This window comes from Myotis nattereri (genome assembly GCF_964212035.1).
Source record: "Myotis nattereri genome assembly, chromosome: 1".
NCBI classification, from domain to species: domain Eukaryota; kingdom Metazoa; phylum Chordata; class Mammalia; order Chiroptera; family Vespertilionidae; genus Myotis; species Myotis nattereri.
This window is the reverse complement of record NC_138075.1, coordinates 227,973,735-227,992,512: the sequence shown is the minus strand read 5'-3', so window position 1 is coordinate 227,992,512 and position 18,778 is coordinate 227,973,735. Positions and strand designations below refer to the sequence as shown.

Here is an 18,778-nt window from a genome sequence, read left to right as displayed (position 1 = left end):
CACTGGCTGTGTGGCAGGCACCGTGCCGGGCGCTGGGGACACACAGCGACAGGATGGGCTAGTGCCGTGTGCTCATGGGCTGACCTGGGTGGGCCGTGGGCCGGGCGGCACGGCCAGGGGCCTAGAGTGAGCACAAGGGTGTCGCTGTCGGGACGCCGGCCCGTGGGCTGCAGCGAGCCCGCAGGAGAGGGGGTCTGCGGGCCGACCTGGTCACGGTCACGGTGCGGCTGTTTCTGTCGCTGATACAGACTCCGGTCCCTGTGCTTTTAGGGACATGAGCCGGGGAGCAGGGTTGTTCCGCCAACCAGCCGCTCCTCTCTCTGGGGTTGAAGGTGAGGGGCCGGCGAGGTCGTTCTAGCTGCTGCCCTCTTCCGGCCTCCCAGGGAAAGCCCCTCCCCCGTGGCCTTCCTCGTGGCCACTGTGTCTGGGCCGGGCGCCGCGTCAGGGAGTGTGACATGCCCAGTGCTTTTCTGCAGGATTCCCAGTGGGTGGAGGAGAAGCAGCTGCTCATGAGAACCAACCAGGAGCTGCAGGAGAAGGTACGTGCGCCAGCGCCGCCCCGCGCCAGCCCCCCTGGCAGCACCCAGGGCCGTCCTTACGTTCATTCATCAGGGCCCGCTTCCTGGGGGCTCCCGGCCCCTGGTCCTGGCTCTGTCCTGGGGAGGGCAGCAGGGCTGACCTGGACCTTCCCCAGGGCACCTGCTGACAAGGTCACGTGTCTGTCCGGATGGGGCTTCCCGAGCCCCTCCCAGGGGCGGGCCTACGACACTGATCGACTGGCTATTCATGGACTAGAGGTCATGGTGCTGGCAGGGCTGAGCCTGCCCTCCCTCTCCGGTCATGGAACTTTCTGGAACTCTCTCCAGGAGTTGTCTCGGGGAAATAAGTCTCATGCTTTGGGACAGACCTTAATTTTTTTCTAACCTCTCTACAATTCAGTGAGTCATGCAGCCATCACCACAGTGCAGGTTCAGGCCGTTTCCCGCCCCCTGCAGTCCCTCCCCGCCCCCACCCCGGCCCTGGCAGCCACCATGGACTTTCTGACCCTCCAGGTCTGCCTTGCTGCACCTTCCGTGCTAGGGGACCAGACCTGGGTAGGCCTGGCTTTAGGCGTCCTAGATGCCAGGGCTGGACAGGCCTGGCCGGGCCCTGGGGGGTGGGGGGGCAGGGCCTTGGTGCAGCCCCAGCTCTGCACTGACCCCTGTGGCCGTTCGCTGTCCTGTGCTACTTCGCACATTTGGGCCGCTGTCCTGTGAGGTGGTTCTGTGCGTTGGGAGAGCGGTTCTGTCCTGCTCGCTCAATTCTGGGAGCCACAGAAAGCTCCTGTACTGTTTCCACATGTCCGCTGGGGGCTGGGCCCCTCTCCCGTCCCCCTGGCGTGAGGTCAGAGTGACTGTGATGGACAAGGTCCTCGGTTCTGTGAGCTTCTCAGTCCTGTAGCCGGGAACTCGGGCGACTGTTCTCCTGGAAGCCACTGAGCGCAGAGCAGTTAGCAGCTCGGCCAGGGGCTCCCGGGGGGGAGGGGGGGGCGGGGAGCTGGAGGACAGCCAGCATGACCTTCTCCAGGGCCCGGGGCCTCCAGCAGGTGCTTCCTCTGTGGCCGCTGGACTCGCCCGGATTAGAAGGACATGGACAGGCTTGGGGGTCACTCTCCCTTCCCCACCATCGACCTCAGGGAGGGACTTCATCGCTCTGGGCCTCCGTTTCCCCATCATCCATTTATTCAGCAAATAGATGAGGCGGCCCTTCTCTGGGCCGGGCTCGGGGCTTGGGGCTGCGGGGCCGACCCGGGTGCCGCACCAGCCCAGCTCCTCGCCGTGGCCCGTCCCGCCCCGCCCTCCTGGTCAGGGGACACGCCTCTCGTGGCCCCGGGAGGGACCGCCGTGCTGCCCACTGAGCCGCGGCTCTTTCTGCTCTAGGTGCACCGGCTGGAGGTGGAAGAGCACCAGCTGAAGAGCGACATGCAGGACGCGCGGGACCAGAACGAGCTGCTCGAGTTCAGGGTGCTCGAGCTCGAAGTAAGGGACTCTCTCTGTTGTAAGCTCTCAAACGGCGCAGACATTCTCTTTGAGCCCAAACTGAAATTCCTGTAACGCTCCCGGACGCCCCGAGCATGTGGAAAGGGGACGCGGCCCAGAGGTTTCTTTCTTTTCTCTCCCGTTTTAAAACCTGTATGTTCAGAATGATTTCACTGCCTTAATGTTCTGGAGGGAATGCTCGCCGCAGTCCTGGGACCTGTACCAGAGCTCATCTATTTATTGCCTACGGCTTGTTTTGCACTTAATAAAATACTTTGTTTTTGCAATATTTTGCCTTTTTTATTTGTGTTTCATTTCACAACGACTTCTTTCCTGCATGCCGGTCGCCTGGTGCGCATTCTGCAAGCCCGGCCGCCGCCCTGCTGTGGGCAGTGACGCTTTTAAAGCGGCCGCGCATGCTGTGCGTGGCGCCTCCCGGAACGGCAGGGCCCGAGCCTCTGTAGTGTGGGTCCCGCTAGCCTGACCCGCTTTCTGTTGGCCAAGGCAAACACAGGTAAGTGAGCCGGGGAGGAGGAGGGACTCGCACAGGCAGTTCAGGAAACGCCTCACGTTGCTTCAACTCTTTCCTCCAGTGCGGACAGACCTGGCAGCTCAGCTCTGGGCTAAAAAGCCACTCAACTGCAGCTGACGCCACGCCTTAGCCCAGAGCGTGACTGACATTGTACACGGTAGACATCGTGGGGTTTTTGTTTGTTTGCTTTTAAAATATATTTTTATTAATTTCAGAGAGGAAGGGAGAGGAAGAGAGAGAGAGAAACATCAATGATGAGAGAGAATCATGGATCAGCTGCCTCCTGCACGCCCCACACCGGGGATCAAGCCCACAACCCGGGCCTGTGCCCTGACCGGGAATGGAACCGTGACCTCCTGGTTCATAGAGCGATGCTCAGCCACTGAGCCACGCCGGCCGGGCTGGACATCGTGTTAAACCTTCAGTTGCTCCCCACTGCACAGTCGGGCCTCGTGTGGCATTGCCGATGGTTTCATGGCTTCCCACGGAAACCTTCCTGTCACTAGCGCCTCGCTGCCACTCACTTCCTAATCCTTCCTGTTTGTTTCCGCTGAACACTCGCCGGCATCCCGACATCTCCTGCGTTTGTGAGGGTTTCCGGCAGGCCCGGCTCCGCTGTCCCTCTGCGTGCGCGGGACCTGCAGGCCACGTTTCTGACTTTGCTTTCTTCTCCCGGCTTCCGTTTCAGTCCTGTTTGCTAGAACCTACCGTCTGGTCCTTGGTCGCTGGCCTGGGCCACGGCGGGGTCTCAGGAACCAGTGTGGCTGCCCGTGGCCCTCACTCGTGAGAGCTGGTGTTTCATTTGTGCGGCAGAAATCGGAAGTTACGAGGTTGAGGGCGTCATGAACACGTCGGTCCTGTTAGAAAACCTTTTATGGGTCTTTGTTACTCATCTTTCTCCTGAGCGTTCTACCAGCATTGCTCAGTTTACAGAATTTTCTTCAGGTGTCTCCACTGTCCTTCAGAGCCATTAGAGTTTTCTAACTTCCACTCACATGAAATATGAGCTTTCTCTTATGACCTTTTCTACGGAGATTCCATTTAAGTGAGTAGAAAGGCACCCACTGGATGGAGCAATTGCAAATTCTGTGTTTTGGCTCATCAGGCAAACCAGGTTTCTCTAAACTGTTTCAAGCCCAGGTGAGAAGGAAACTGAATGAATGAATGACTTTCTCTCTCCTTTATCTGCTGCCCACCATTTCCCTAAACTAGGCCCACTGGCTACGCTCCTCACCTCAGTGGTAAGGGCGCCCATGACCCAGTAGGCCCTGCAGGTGTGGTCCGACCGACAGCGTGTTACCTCACTGCAGCCCGAGAAAAGGGGCGGTGTGGGTTCAGGGGAGCATGTGCCAAGGCCCCTGCTGGCCGGCCTGTCCGTGGCTCCCGGAGTGAGGGCAGCGCCAGGGAGGAAACCTTCGAGACCGGAGGACTGTTGGCCGCTGGGCTCTATTCCTGTGAGCGACTGGGCTGCTCCTGTCCTTTCTGAAAACATGTCACTTCGTGGTGATGATTAAGAGCCTCTTCTGGGAAAATGCTTTTCCCTCCTTGGTCCCTGAGATCTGACTCCATCCAAGGCAGGGGCGTGGTGACCACTGGTGTGTGCGCGGGGTGAAAAAACACCTTGAAACAACCGGATGAATCACAGATTATATGAACAGTGCGTGGAGCCAGGGTCCCAGCCCTGCCGCTCACTCCGTCTCCTTGTCTAAGATGAAAGCGATACGCCTGCCTCTGGGGTTGTGTGAGGATCACACGAGACAATGTGCCCAGGGCACCGGGCACTGGCATACTCGGTGGCCTTTGGCACTTGTTGCCAGTATGAAACATTCCATATTTGCTGATGGTGAGCCTTCCTGGCTCCCCTCTCCCGGGTCCTCAGTTAACCATTTCTTCCCAGCGACGAGGTCAGAGGTGAACAGGTGTCCACAGGAGGTCGCGCCGTTCCGCCGACGAGGATGCGTAGTCTGAACGGGCGCTTTTTAGGAGCATCTTTGCCCACTGGAATTCGTTAGTTTGTGCCAAGTGACGTGGGGGAAATGGCAAGTGGAAACTAATTCAATAAAGTCCTGTGTTTAAACCAAATCTTCTCCCCAGGAGAGAGAGCGGAGGTCGCCCGCGTTTAACCTCCAAATCGCCAGCTTCCCCGAGAACCACAGCAGCGCCCTCCAGCTGTTCTGCCACCAGGAAGGAGTTAAGGTAGGTGCCAGGGCCCGGGGTGCGGGGCAGAGCTGGGAGGAGAGGGGGTGCCTCCGCTGCGGCCCAGGGCAGGCCGATGCCAGGGATAGAATGCGTTTTCATAAGAGACCCCTACCCGCCCCCCCACACACATCCTGAAAGTCATAGTTCATGATTTCAGCGAGTCACCAATGGCTACCCTGTTTGTACCCCACGATGAAAGAACAGAGACGTGGGAGGTGGCCTGAGTGCCGACCCTCGCCCTGGCCCGTGACCTCCCTGACCTTCCGTCCCCTCTTGTCTCTGAGGCCTGGGCGGGTCCGTTAACCCAGAGGAGCACTCGGTGTGGTGCCCGACAGGCAGGGGCGCCCTGGCCAGGACGGCGGTGGTTGTCCTGCTCCCGGAGGCGGGTAAGACCTTCCCATGGGCAGAGACGGTGCTCCTGGCCCACAGGCTGCCATGGTCGCTCTCGAAGTCAGGGACCTAACACGCAGCAGCCTGTCCCTATAAGAGGAGGAGGGGAGCGCGTAGGGAGCAGTGAGGGCCGTGGCCCGAGAGCCTGGCGCCACGTGCTCTGTCGCTCACTCAGAAATGACGGTTGCATCTCTTCCAGGACGTGGATGTGTCCGACCTGATGAAGAAGCTAGACATCCTGGGCGATAACGGGGTAACTACGGGCGACTGGCTCTGGGCTCCGTGTCTCGTTGTGGTTCGGTGTATTGTGTGGCTCTCGTTCTGTTTTCCTTTCTTCCTAATGGAAGAGATCGAATACGTACAGTGTAAGGCTTTTCTGTGGCCGTGTTCCCTGGGGTGGCTGGGTCTGCCGTCCTCAGACGTGGGGTTCTTGCCAGAAGTGGGGTTCTCCGGTTAGCTCGCCCTCTGAGCCTGAGTGATGAGGGGGGAAAGCATAAGAATGAATCCCCAGTGAGATAGTGGAGTCCCCCAAGATTTCTGAACCACAAAGTGAGATTTTTACTTTCCTAAAAGGTTGGCTTGGTGCCACCCTGTGACAGGTTCCCACGCAGAAGGCCAGAGCTCAGAGAGGATGTCTCTGCCATTAAAAGCTGACCTTGAGAGGGTGGGGCTGACCTTGAGAGGGTGGGGCTGACCTTGATAGGGTGGGGCTGACCTTGAGAGGGTGGGGCTGACCTTGATAGGGTGGGGCTGACCTTGAGAGGGTGAAGGTTGACCTTGAGAGGGTGGGGCTGACCTTGAGAGGGTGGGGCTGACCTTGATAGGGTGAGGCTGACCTTGAGAGGGTGGGGCTGACCTTGAGAGGGTGGGGCTGACCTTGATAGGGTGAGGCTGACCTTGAGAGGGTGGGGCTGACCTTGAGAGGGTGGGGCTGACCTTGAGAGGGTGAAGGTTGACCTTGAGAGGGTGGGGCTGACCTTGAGGGGGTGGGGCTGACCTTGAGTGGGTGGGGCTGACCTTAGTGGGTGGGGCTGACCTTGAGAGGGTGGAGGACACGCTCAGAGAGGACCTGGCAGTTGTCTAGCCCGAAGGCCTGCGGGATCCCGTGCCAACGCCCTTGCCGGTTTTGTGTTTTAGAATCTGAGAAACGAAGAGCAGGTGGCCATCATCCAGGCCGGGACTGTGCTCGCGCTGTGTGAGAAGGTAGAGCCCCGCTCCGCCCTGCACTCGCGTCTAGCTTAGGGCGCAGGCCCGTCTGTCGGTCTGTCGGTCTGTCCGTTGGTCGCTGCATGCGCTCGTGCACGGCTCCTGTTTCCTGATGGCGGGTCACTCCCGACCTGGGTGTGTTTCCTTCTGGCCTGGCCCCCGCCCCGGTTTCCATGGCTTTGAACCCCTCACACTTCCAGGTTTATCCTCCCACGAGCTCCCCTCGCTGTGCCGCCGGGCGGCCACGCCATAGTCTCCCCTCCGCTAAGACACTGAGGGATTTCCACTTCCTTCCTATTGACCACGAGCGGTGCCAGCATTTCCCTGCCTCATCCCATTTAACCGCCCGCCGGGGAGGTCCGGAAGCGGACTGGCTGGTGATGGCGAGAGGGTCCTGAGCACTTGGTCAGCTCGGTTTCCAGGGCAGCTGGCCCGGGACGCTGGCTTCTCCCTTGCAGAGCTGAGGACCTGGGCCTGCCTGGCCTGTGGCTGCAGTCTGCCTGGTTCCTGTCACCCCCACGCACTTCCTCCAGCCTCTTCCCGCTGCTGCCCATCTGCCCCAACCCCCAGAATCCACCAGGCTGTGCCCTGACCACAAAGAACTGCGTCAGCCTCCTCCCCAACCCCGACTCCCCGCCAGCTCCTCCCCCCCTGCTAGCTCCTCCCCCCTGCCAGCTCCTCCCCCCCGCCAGCTCCTCCCTCCCTGCCAGCTCCTCCCCTCCCTGCCAGCTCCTCCCTCCCTGCCAGCTCCTCCCCTCCCTCCAGCTCCTCCCCTCCCTCCAGCTCCTCCCCTCCCTGCCAGCTCCTCTCCTCCCTGCCAGCTCCTCCCTTCCTGCCAGCTCCTCCCCTTTCTCCAGCTCCTCCTCTTCCTGCCAGCTTCTCCCTCCCTGCCAGCTCCTCCCCTCCCTCCAGCTCCTCCCCTTCCTGCCAGCTCCTCCCCTTCCTGCCAGCTCCTCCCCTTTCTCCAGCTCCTCCCCTCCCTGCCAGCTCCTCCCTCCCTCCAGCTCCTCCCCTCCCTGCCAGCTCCTCCCCTTCCTGCCAGCTCCTCCCTCCCTGCCAGCTCCTCCCTTCCTGCCAGCTCCTCCCTTCCTGCCAGCTCCTCCCTCTGCTGCCAGATCCCACGCGGGTGGGTGGGAGCAGGAGCTGCTCATGTTGAGGATCCCAGCTCTGCCAGGTGGACGGGGTCCAGCTCCCGTTTGGGACGGTTTTGGGGACTGGACTTAGACGGCCGTTTCCACGCCCGGCCACATGTCTGCGAGCAAAGTGAAATGCTCAGAAGTTGCTCTCTCCCCTAGAGAGAGTGTGGGTGCTGAGAGTAGCCCCCCAAACAGTGGGACCCGCCGAGAGCAATGGCAGGACAGCTGGGGTCACCGCCCGAGGGGCTGGCTCAGGACCCAGGGTTTTCCTGGGACGTGGGCATCTCAGAGCTGAAATGGGGACGGTCCCCACCAGACAGACAGCGCGGGCGGCGGGCCGGGCGGCCAGACGGCGAGCTGGTCGCCCTGCAGAGCGGTTCTCCGAGAGGCCCTGCCGCCTCCGCCAGCCCCTCAGCCGGTCACACGCAGTTTAAAGGCGTCACTCACACCGGCACCGGCACCCAGGCCGCGGCAGTGTTCTGGTTGGAGGCGCAGACCCGCGTCCCGGCGCGAGCGTGGATGCCGGGCACCTCGCTGAGGCCGCCTCCCCTCCCCGGGGAGCCCTGTCCCCTCAGCTCCCGGCCGGCCCCTGGTCAGCGGAGTCCGGGGTCAGGGACCAGGCCTTGCCCTCCCCCATGTGGCACATGCCCCGCAGAGAAGCCGGACACGGCCCCGGAGGGCCACAGGTGATGGCGAGTCACACCTCTTCCCCTCGGGTTCAAAACTCACCCGAAAGGTGGACGCTTTGAGTCCCCGATCCCGCTGGTGACTTCGGGGCCCGCGGTCAGACCTGCTCACGGCCGGCCTGGGTCAGGGAGGTGGGTGGAGGGTCCGCCCTGCAGCGTGGGCCGCGGGAGCAGGGGTGGGTGCACCTGCCGGGCTCCCAGACTCCTCCAGACTCGGGGGGCGCACTCGCCGCTGCCCAGCCCCCGGCCCCCACGCCCGGAGCGAGGCCCCGCGGACGCGGCCGACCCCGTTGTGGAGCTGGCTACCTCGCCTGCCCAGGGGGCTCCTGGCCCGGGCTTCTGTCCTGGCGCCCGCGCCCGCCCGGAGCGGGACCCGTCCGGTTCCCTCGTGTGCATGGCGCGCACCCCCTGCCGTGTGGCCAGAAGGAAACCTGACGTCACGCCCTCTAAAGCCTGTCTGAGAGCCGCTGGCCCTGGTCACAGAAACCCGATGCCCCCATTTTAATTTATTCCTCACGACGGCATACCTTAGGGCATGAGAAACGGAACCGTCTCCCCGTCAAAAACACGCTCACCTGTTCCTCAGACACCACACGCCGCTGGGCAGAGCCCCCCGAGGTGGGGGGGGCCAGGGCATGTGGGGCCGGAGCCTGTTCCCTCTGCGGGGCCGGCGCACCCACCGGACCCCACCCCTCGCCGCCTCCTTCGTTCAGCAGATGCTGGGGAGGCCGCCCCTCCTGCCGGGCCTGTGCTGGGCCAGGGCGTCTGACAGAACGTGTCCCATGTGGGCCCTCAGAGGGGCGTGGGACAGGCATTCACAGAGGATGTGGGGATCCGTGGGTGCCTGACCCCAGGGACGCAGGCAGCAGGGCCGGCTTCCTGGGGAGGCAGCAGGTAGCGCAGGCCTGGGGCTGAGGCGGGGTGGGGAGAGGTGGCGAGTTCGGGGCAGAGAGAGCAGCAGGTGCAAAGGCCCTGGGGCAAGGGCAGTGCGGCCTGCCTGTGGGCCAGAGGTCATCGGGCGTGATTGGGGTGCGGATGCCCTTGGGGCTTTAAGCAGGAGCAGGGGCGCAGATGCATGTCCGTGAGGGAGCTGGCGGGCTGGGGGCGGGCAGGAGGGGTCCAGGTGAGCCTGGAGCTGAGGGGCCGAGCTGGGTGGGCACAGGGGCTGAGCGGGGGGAGCACGTGGGAGGGTCTGAGGAGCAGGGGGGCAGAAAGAGCACGGGAGGCGGAGGAGCCAGGGTGCTCCCGGCGTCCGGGTGTGGGTGAGATGGGGCCTGGGAGGCGAGGAAGGAGCTGTGCACAGGGGTGGTGGGCGGCCTGGGCTGCTGGAGACACTTCAGAGGAAGCAGAGAGAGCAGGGGCCGGGCAGGGGAGGGGGCACGGAATGCGGGGAGCAGGAAGGGGGAGCACCCGGCAGCTGGGCATCGGGAAAGGTCAGGTCCACAGGCAGCAGGGGCAGGGAGGGGGTCTGCTGGCTTAGCAATGAGTCCAGACGCACATACTCCCACCTGTTGTCCAGTCCGAGCCCCACACCCCCCGCAGGCCAGGGCACCCAGTCTGTGGACTTCCTCCTTCTCCGAGGTGGGCTCCGCACAGGACTCACCCGCATGCCTACAGCCTGGGAAACAGCGGCCGCCGCCCTCAGCCCTCGGCAGCTGTGCCCGCCTCCCTCAGCCCCTCGCACACTGGTACTGGGCACATGTGGGACTCTCAGGCCCTCGCAGCTGCACCCTGCCTGGCTGGACCCCTCTCCTGCCTGCATGCCGTGGTGCACTGGCTGCTCAGACATGCCTGGGGGGCGGGGCTGCAGGGGGCAGTGCTAAGGTTTGGGTTCAAAATCCCCGCACCCCACCCGTGTGATCTTGGACAAGGGACTTAACCCCAGGTCCTCACCCGTAAGCTGGGGCGAGGCCGGAGGAGGTCCGGGCTGCAGCCACCGGCACCGCACATGGCAGAGTACCCTCGGTGCCGCTCCCGGCCGGCTGCAGAGTCCAGATGCCCCACTCGCAGCCGTCCACGCTCGGGCCACCATGTGCTAGGAGGCTCCCACACCACACGTGCCCACTGCCTCCGGTACTCACGGGCTCGCCTGGGTAACCCCCACACCCATCCACAGGCACATGCCCGCACGCGTGTGTCCATGACCCGGCCGATCCCTGAGCAAACAGCTGGAACATCTGTAGAGACGGAAATTCCATCCTGAGGACTCCCCTGGGCGTGACGGGGCCTCACCCCCTGGGACCCAGGAGCCCCTCTGGGAGGAGGCCCCGCACGCCCGCCTGGCGGAATCCCGGCTGCGGGTCCTCATGCCGCCCCCGTCCTGCTCTCTTCCAGTGGCTGAAGCAGATAGAGGGCACCGAGGCGGCCCTGACCCAGAAGATGCTGGACCTGGAGAAGGAAAAGGTAAGCGCCGGAGCCGGAGGAGGCGGCTGGAGGGGCTCAGGTGCCTCCCCGCCCCCTCGCCCCGGGAAGCCTGGCCGGCGTTTCCCGTTACTTATTCGCACGTGTTTCTCTGGCTTTTGCCCTGGTGCCGTCTGGGTAGCGAATGATCATCCATCCACCTCGCTATTCACTTACTATATGTTTCGGGCATCTCTGCTGTCCGGGCCTGGTTCAGAGGTTCAGTACCGAAAGCGGGGCGCCTGCTGCCGGGAGCGGCCCCCAAGCCCCTGGGGCCGTGTGCTCATGAGTGACGGCCACGGTGCGGCGTGAAGCCAGGGGGGGCACGTCAGGGATACGGAGGCGCTTGGCCCAGGGGCTCCGGGGACACGCAGACAGGACCCAATCCTCACTGACCCCCTACGGGCCCGGATCTCAGTTTCCTTAGCGATAAGTGGGTTCCGTCTCCGCCTCGTGGGGCTGAGAGAGCCCAGATGCACAGCCTGTTTCTGCACAGAGCTGGGCGCATGCGGGCACCTGTGGGCAGCCGGACAGGGCGAGGGAGCCAGGCGGGGGTGTCAGGAGAGAGGATGGTTGCGCCTTCTGAGACCCGCGAGTTTTCTCAGTAGAAATGAGAGGCAAGGAAGGAGGGGATGGGAAGCACAGGCCTGGAGCCGTGTGTGGTGTGGACAGACCCTGAGCTGGAATCCCAGGGCCTGGGTTTTTAGTCCTGTCTGTCACCAGGCAACTAGGCATCCAGCACGAGGCTGTGGTCCACTCGGGCCCTCTGTTTCCTCATCAGTAAAGTCAAATGGCTACAGTGTAGGAGCTCTAACTCGGAAACCCTCAAATTCTCAATAGAGAGCGATTTGTGATCTGGAGGGATGGTGCTTGGGCTGAGGGTGGGACCTGGAGGGCGGGGGAGGGAGCGTGGGGCAGTGGCACTCATCGGCAGGTGGTGGCCTCGGTCACGTGGGGCGGGACTGCCTCTGGGAAGGACTGAGACGTCTGCAGGAGCCTCAGGATGTGGCAAGAGGAACAGAAAGGATTGCTGGGATCCAGGTCCCTTCTCTGCAGTCAGACACCCACTAGGACGGGAGCCCTGACCCAGGTTTTGGGCCTGTGAGGCTCCCGCCAGAGGACTCAGACAGGGAGCCAGCGGGCAGCCCCCCCATCCCTCTCACCTGCGGCCCCGACCCCCCTCCCCGACCTGGGGAGACGCACGTAGCCAAGGGCAGGAGGTTGGCTCTGAAGGCCGCAGTGCAGCGGTTCCTCGTGCTCCTGACCGGGCGCCTCCTCTCTCAGGACCTGTTCAGCAAGCAGAAGGGCTACCTGGAGGAGGAGCTGGACTACAGGAAGCAGGCCCTGGACCAGGCTCACCTGGTAGGACCCGGGGTGGGTTGGGCACCGTGGCTTTTTAGACTCGACAGTGGAGGCCGCGTTTTCCGTGGGCTGAGACCGCGTTCCGAGTCCTCGCCCGTGCCCTGTGGGAGCCGTGAAAACGCCACCTCCACGCTGGGCTGGGAATGGCCACACTGATGAATGGTGGATTTTTCCAGATCAGTCATGACTTTCACACGTAGTCAGCTTGGTGGCTTTTTTAGACATGCTTGTCCAGTTCTAGCAATCATTTCAGATGAATGAAAAAACACACACCCTCTTTCTTATGTTTGTTTGTACTTAAATATTTATTTATGCTTAAAACCTCAAAGCAGCCTGGCCGGCATGGCTCAGGGGTTGAGAGTCAACCTACAAACCAGGAGGTCACGGTTCAATTCCCAGTCAGGGCATATGCCTGGGTTGCAGGCTCGATCCCCAGTGCGGGACATGCAGGAGGCAGCTGATCCAGGATTCTCTTTCTTCATTGATGTTTCTCTCTCTCTCTCTCCCTCTCCCTTCCTCTCTGAAATCAATCAATCAATCAATCAATAAAAATAAATAACCCTGCAAAGCAGTGCTCCTGTGAACAGGAGACAGTCATGGAGGAACAGGGGAGAGCAGTGAGCGGCCGCCTGGTCATCAGAATGAAATGGCTCGCTGGAAGGGCTTTTGCTCTATTGCTATTTTTTTTTTTTTTTAAAGATTTTCCCAGGAATCGAACCGGCAACCTGCAGTGCCCGGGAAGATGCCCCACCCACTGAGCACACCTGCCAGGGCCAGTGTTGCTCTTTGCCACAAGACTGGTTCTGGGCTTCCTGGTGCCCAGCGTAGAAGGTCGCGTTCGGGGTCCCATGTCTGTCAGATGCTCCGAGGACCCACAGCCGTGTGCGCGGGTGGCGGCCTTTCCGACGGCGAGAAGTGCAGGCCGCGCCCTGCAGGGGAGGCAGGGCAGCGGACAGAGTGTGGGCACATCTTTGCCGGGTCCCTTGTCGTTGAAATCGCTGTGCAGAATGGGCTCATCCCTAGGAAATGCCGCCAGTCCCTGGAGACCCTCAAACTCCTGCTTCCGCGAGCGTCTCCAGGGAGACGGGGAGTGGGCGGCGGGGCCCAGCTCAGGCGGAGCTCCGCGGGAGGCTGGTCCAGTGCGACCCTCGTCTTGTCCGTTTCCACCCAAAGGGACGCCTTTCGCGGCGGGGCTCCGAGCTGGGGTGCCAGGGCCGGCCGCAGGAGAGCCGGAGGCTGGGACGACCGAGCCCCCCGCCCTGCCAGGTCTTGCTTCTGGGCCCACAACTTGAGAACAGAGTTTAAGGGGGATTCAAAACAGAAACATCCTCACCTTCTCTCGTCTTCTTCCACAGCTTTGGTTTTCCCTTGATCAGTCTGGGTCCTTTTGCAACCCCCCCTCCCCCCCCTCCCTCTCGTGAACCTGCACTTCAGGTCCTTTCTGACATGCAGCCCTGCCCTCGCCTAGAATTTCCCCCAAAGCCTGAGGAATGTGGTTTCGAGAGGTATTACAGGAACTCAGGCCAAGGCAGTGTGGGGAGGGGAGGCGGGGAGAGGGCGCTGCCATGGAATAGGTTTGGGAAACTGAAGGATTTCTTGGTCCTTAGGATGCGGGAGGGAGGGCTGAGACGGAGCGGAACATTAGCGACATCTGCAGAGCTCAGGGCGAGGGACCTCTTCCCAAGGGGCAGCTCAAAGAGAGGTGTTTCCCAAATACTGGGGAAACCTTGGTGTCCACCGAGCACGCTCAGCCGGCTCCGCAGCTGCACTCACACCACAGACAGTGCTGAGGCCCAAGGGGATGCCAGGCCCGCGTGAGCCCGGCTCTGACGCAGCGCTCGGCTGGCTGCGTCGTCAGGGAAGCAATGTTCCGAGAGGGAGGCAGGGCTGTGCCTGGGGCGGCAGTGAGCCCGGTGGGCGCACACCGCATCCCTCTGTCACTGAGCTGGGTGGTGGGGTCCTGGCTGGAGGCTGGCAACATGGGGATCCCCCAGGAACTGGGCCAAATGGAGAGGGGCCGCCCCAGCAGGCACAGGCACACTCCCGCTCTGGGGGAGCCACACGGGACCCTTCCGCACACCAGTGAGCAGACCCCAGGGGTGGCCTCCAGGGCAGAGAGGGAAGGGGATGAGGTCTGTGGGTGGAACCTGGTCCTGGCCCCATGGGCCGGAGTCCGCCAGGGGTTAGCACAGCTGTGCTGACGCTGAGGAGGCCGGAGGAGCCAGTGCCCACGCAGCAGGAGAGGGCCACCGCACTGCCCCTGCCCCACACCACCCACCGCTCGCCTCTTGTCCCTTCCCCCAAACTGGTGCCTGGCCTGTGCTGTCTCTGGGCCAGGAGCTATTCCATAGGAAGGGGTGCGCGTGGGCATCCAGGGGGCAGAGCAGGTAACTCCCTAGACTTTCCCATGAGGTAACTGCATGTCCGTGTCTCGCTGTGGACTTGAAAAGAAATGCCCTCCTCTAGCGATAGAGCTCGGAGCTTTCCCAGATTCCACATGGACCACCGATCGCTCATCCGCTGTGCTACAGAGCGTGTCTTCCTTCCTTAGGGCGCGGGGGTCCCTTCAAACATCGCCACGCATTGCGTGGGTTAAAGCTGCACTCCTACGCAGCCAGCTGACCCCCGAGTGTGAGCGATTTGAGACGTGTTTCTCCCTCAGCACCGTGATGAAGGGGGGACTTGCTCCCAAGGTCAGGGGTAAATTAAGAACCAGTTGAATCACACATTTTTTAAAAAAACATGTTTTTATTGAATTTTAGAGAGAGAGGAAGGAGAGGGAGAGGGAGGGAGAGGGGAACGGGGAGGGAGAGAGGGGAGGGAGGGAGAGATGGAAACATCAATGATGAGAGAGAATCACTGATTGGCTGCCTCCTGCACGCCCCTTACTGGGGATCAAGCCCGCAACCCAGGCATGTGCCCTGACGGGGAATCGAACTGTGACCTCCTGGTTCCTGGGTCAATGCTCAACCACCAAGCCACGCGGCCGGGCTAAATCACACAGTTAAGGGGTGGTTATGATTATTTGTTCTTGTTGCCCTCGGATGGAGAAAGACACATTCTCAGAAATGTGTGTGGGGCTGGGAACGGCTCCCTCGCCCCCTTGCTGGGGCTGCTGGCTGCCTGCTGGGTCCCTGCCCGGGTTCTGCCGCCCTGGGCTGCAGGGTCCTGGTCAGGGCGCTGGACAGGACTGTCCACCCGTTTGCGACCATCCACTGTCTGTGTGATCTGGCCACTCAGAAAATCCAGGAGCTGGAGGCCACGCTGTACGACGCGCTGCAGCAGGAGCCGGGCCAGAAGGCCAGCAGGGCGCTGAGCGCGGGCCAGCGGGAGGACCTGCAGGCCGCCGTGGAGAAGGTGCGCAGGCAGATCCTGAGGCAGAGCCGCGAGTTCGACAGCCAGGTCCTGCGGGAGCGCATGGAGCTGCTGCAGCAGGCGCAGCAGGTGAGGCGGCGGCCACGGCCACGGCCACTCCTCACCCCACACCCCGCGGGCCCTGTTGGCGCTCCTGTGCCTTAGGGTCCTAGCCCCAGCCGGCCTGCAGGGACATCTGCTGGGGCCACAGGCCATCACAACACCCTCTTGGGACCCTGCCCCTCTCCCTGCCAATCACCCCCCCACGCACCCCTTCCTAACACGCAGCACAGCACCACCCCTCCCCCAAGACCCTCCTTGGCTCCCCATGGCCCAGAAGACACAGTCTGGGTTGCTTAGCCTGACGTCCTGAGGGCCCCGCCCACCTCTACAAATGCACACCATTGTTTGTGATTTTTCTAATATCTATGTGCCAAGCACTGTTCCAGAACTGGGGGGTCCCGGGACCCTGGCCTTTCAGGGCGAGACCCAGGCAGGCCCTCAGCACCCTGGGCGAGTCTGGGTGGACACCGCGGCACGCCTGCCCCAGTCGCGTCCTCTGCCCTCGCTCCCTCCAGGGTCTGGCGCCGCCTCAAATCGGTGATCCTGCCCAGGACACCTCCATGCCGTGGCCCAGTCTTTATTTTACGTTTTCAAGAGACCCTGTCTTAAGAGCACAACCTGTAAAATTCTATTTCCGCTTCAGGAACAGGCAAAATCAGTCTTCAGTGAGTGAGATCAGAACAGAGTTGGGCGGGGGGGACCTCAGAGCGCCTCCTGGGGCGGGAAAGGCTCTCCTCTGGTCCGGGCGGTGGCGATGCCCGTCTGTGGGCGCACACCAGCCGGTGGGCCGCCCACCCAGCGTCCGTGCGCTCGCAGCTGCTACGCTGCTCCTTGGCAAACAGGAGGGATCAGGGTTAGAACCTGAGGTGTCACTTCTGTTGCGTCCTGGGGTGTGTTTCAGAGAATCCGGGAGCTGGAGGCCATGCTGGAGGCCCAGAGGCGGCACCTGAAGGAACTGGAGGAAAAGGTGGGTCGGGGGTTCGAGCCCGGCCATGCGGGGCTTGTGCTTGTGTGACGTTAGCGGGAATCTTCTCTCCTGCCTGCTCCTGCTGCCGGAGAACGGCTGTCTCCAGCCACCCCTTCTCCGCCCTGTCCCCCCCAAATCCGCACGTCCAAGAACCAAGTAGCTGCTTTGAGCGTGCTTCTAGGGAAGAAAAGTGCAGTTTGGGGTGAATTATGTGTGGGGGAGGGGTGTGTGCGTGATGTCCTTTTCCCACAAAGACCTTCTGCCATCACCGCACTGGGAAGGGTGAGGCGAGCTCTGTTGTGAGCGACACCCCAGCCACAGACGTTGGGTCTCTCCCGGGACCATTCACCTTCCGTGACCTCTGTCTACCGACAGAGCCAGGGGCGTGTCCTTGGGAGTCTCTTTTCTCCCAGGAGAAGCGAGGCCGGCCTGTCACGTGCTCACACCCAGCCCCGTTTGTCTCCACAATTATTCCCATTTTATGGGTGAGGAAACGGAGCCTGAGAAATTCAGACACTTGGCCAGGACCCCAGGGCTGGAAGGGGCCACTCCGGAAACCCCTTACTTCCTGTTTCTCTTTCCAAACCAAACCCCAGGTCGATGTTCTTATAAAATGCTGCCCTTGAATTCCATACTACGTCTTACATCTTTTTCTCTCTTTTCTTTTCTTTCTTGCCTCATTTTCTTTTGTCTTATTTTATAGTTTTTGTTCCTTTTTTTGTTTTTCTCACTAGCATTCATTCTGTGGCCTTGATGACTGCAGGGAGCCAAGACCTGGGGTTGGTATCCTTTCATCTATACCAGTGGTTCTCAACCGTCCTAATGCCGCGACCCCTTAATACAGTTCCTCATGTTGTGGTGACCCCCAATTTCATTGTTACAAATTGAACATAATTAAAGCATAGTGATTAATCACAAAAACAATATGTAATTATATATGTGTTTTCCGATGGTCTTAGGCGACCCCTGTGTGAGGGTTGTTCGACCCCCAAAGGGGTCGCGACCCACAGGTTGACAACCGCTGATCTATACGAATAAAAATGTAATATGCTAATTAGCCCAAATGACCTTCCAGACAAAGCTGTGGTGGTGGAGGGTGAGGCAGAGGCAGTTAGGGGTGATCAGGCCAGCAGGGGAGCAGTTAGGGGAGCAGTTAGGGGCGGTCAGGCAGAGGTGGTTAGGGGCGATCAGGTAGGCAGGCAGGCAGGTCCTGGGATTGTGAGAGGGATGTCTGACTGCCATGGGAGTGGGGAAGCCATGGGGTGAGGGTGGGGTGGGTCCTGCAGGGCAGGCTATCTGGGTCCTGTTTCCTCCTCCCCTGGATTTGGGGGAAGGTCCCCGGTGGGCTCAGCTGGAGCTTCAGGACAGCAGTTGGGGCAGGTGGGGGCAGATAGGCCTGGGGCTCCTCCAGCCATTTTAATTACCCCTTGGTTCCTGCATCACATCACATTATTTTTTCCTTCTACAGGGTAGAAAAAGAGCTTATGGGATGAACTGAGGCCCTACGGCAACCCCAACCCCACTCAAACCAAAATCCACAGGCTATTCCACGGGCAGAAACTGGGACCAGAACCCACATACTTGACGACGGCTCCAAGGGGGGCCTTTTGGATCGACAGCGGCCCCGGCCAGCCGAGCTGTAGGAGTTCTGCAGGAATGATGGGGATTGTGTCAAGCTCAGGGCCACATGAGTCCCCACGGGGGACCTTCAAGAACCCAAAGGGCAGAGACCTGACTTCCAGGGAACTAAGTGCAATTACGAGAAACTGAGCCCCGGGAGAGCGTCTGTGCACCTGGGGACAGCCCGTCCCTGCTCGGGCGCTGGCGGACGCAGACCATGTACATATGTCTCCGTGGACGGTGCCCTGGGCACCCAGAGGGACTGGCCAGTGTCCCTGTGAACTGAACCCAAAGCCAAGCCCCATCCACAAAACCCTCCAGATGTGTGTGCAGCTGGATCAGCAGCTGCCCGCCAGAGCGGGGGGCGCTGGAGCCTCGCTCACTGCGGAGGGCGGACCCCAGGGAACTCCGATTTCCATCACTCTTGTGTGTGTGTGTGACGTGGAGAAAGTCTCAGAGCATGACAGTGCCTGGGGCCATGTGGCGTGAGGACTGGGAGGACAGGCCCCCGCTGACCACACGGGGGCTGTCTTTCATCTTGGCTGTAATTTGCAAGAGGAAGAAACGCTGGGAATGACGCTCCTTCTGCAATGGTCTGAGACCAGGCCGCTCTCCTACAGCCTCGGGGGAGCGGGCAGAGACCAGACGCCGAGTCCAGCCTCCCAGAAGGACAGAGTGGGGCAGCCGAGGAGGCCAGGGCACCATCTGGTGAGAGGCAAGTCTAGGAGGGGTCCTGGAGGAGACTTTCGGGCATTGTTGCTGCTGTTCTCCTGGGGGGCGGGTGGGAGTTGGGGACATCGTTTCCAGAAGAAGGCTCCTGCTCACATGTCTGTCGTCTCCCACAC

The 18,778-nt window shown here is 61.6% G+C and overlaps 2 protein-coding genes across 4 annotated transcripts in view; both read left to right on the top strand.

Moving 5' to 3' along the window:
- Positions 1 to 2,307, top strand: part of LOC308519667 (janus kinase and microtubule-interacting protein 1) — a 50,158-nt gene extending 47,851 nt beyond the window's left edge. For all 3 annotated transcript variants that reach the window (XM_081091783.1, XM_081091782.1, XM_081091784.1), the window contains 2 exons: positions 477 to 539; positions 1,920 to 2,307. In XM_081091783.1, the coding sequence (XP_080947909.1) occupies positions 477 to 539; positions 1,920 to 2,093 (237 nt within the window). In that variant the 3' untranslated portion in view covers positions 2,094 to 2,307. The remainder of the gene's footprint in view (positions 1 to 476; positions 540 to 1,919) is intronic.
- A 1,085-nt stretch (positions 2,308 to 3,392) lies between these two features.
- On the top strand, positions 3,393 to 17,956 carry LOC308512734 (janus kinase and microtubule-interacting protein 2-like; the record flags this gene model as incomplete). Its single annotated transcript, XM_081082358.1, has 9 exons — positions 3,393 to 3,404; positions 4,645 to 4,746; positions 5,339 to 5,392; positions 6,277 to 6,342; positions 10,502 to 10,570; positions 11,852 to 11,929; positions 15,170 to 15,373; positions 16,248 to 16,313; positions 17,855 to 17,956. The coding sequence occupies 9 exons, from the start codon at positions 3,393 to 3,395 to the stop codon at positions 17,954 to 17,956; spliced, it is 753 nt and encodes a 250-aa protein (XP_080938484.1).
- Positions 17,957 to 18,778: the final 822 nt, after the last annotated feature.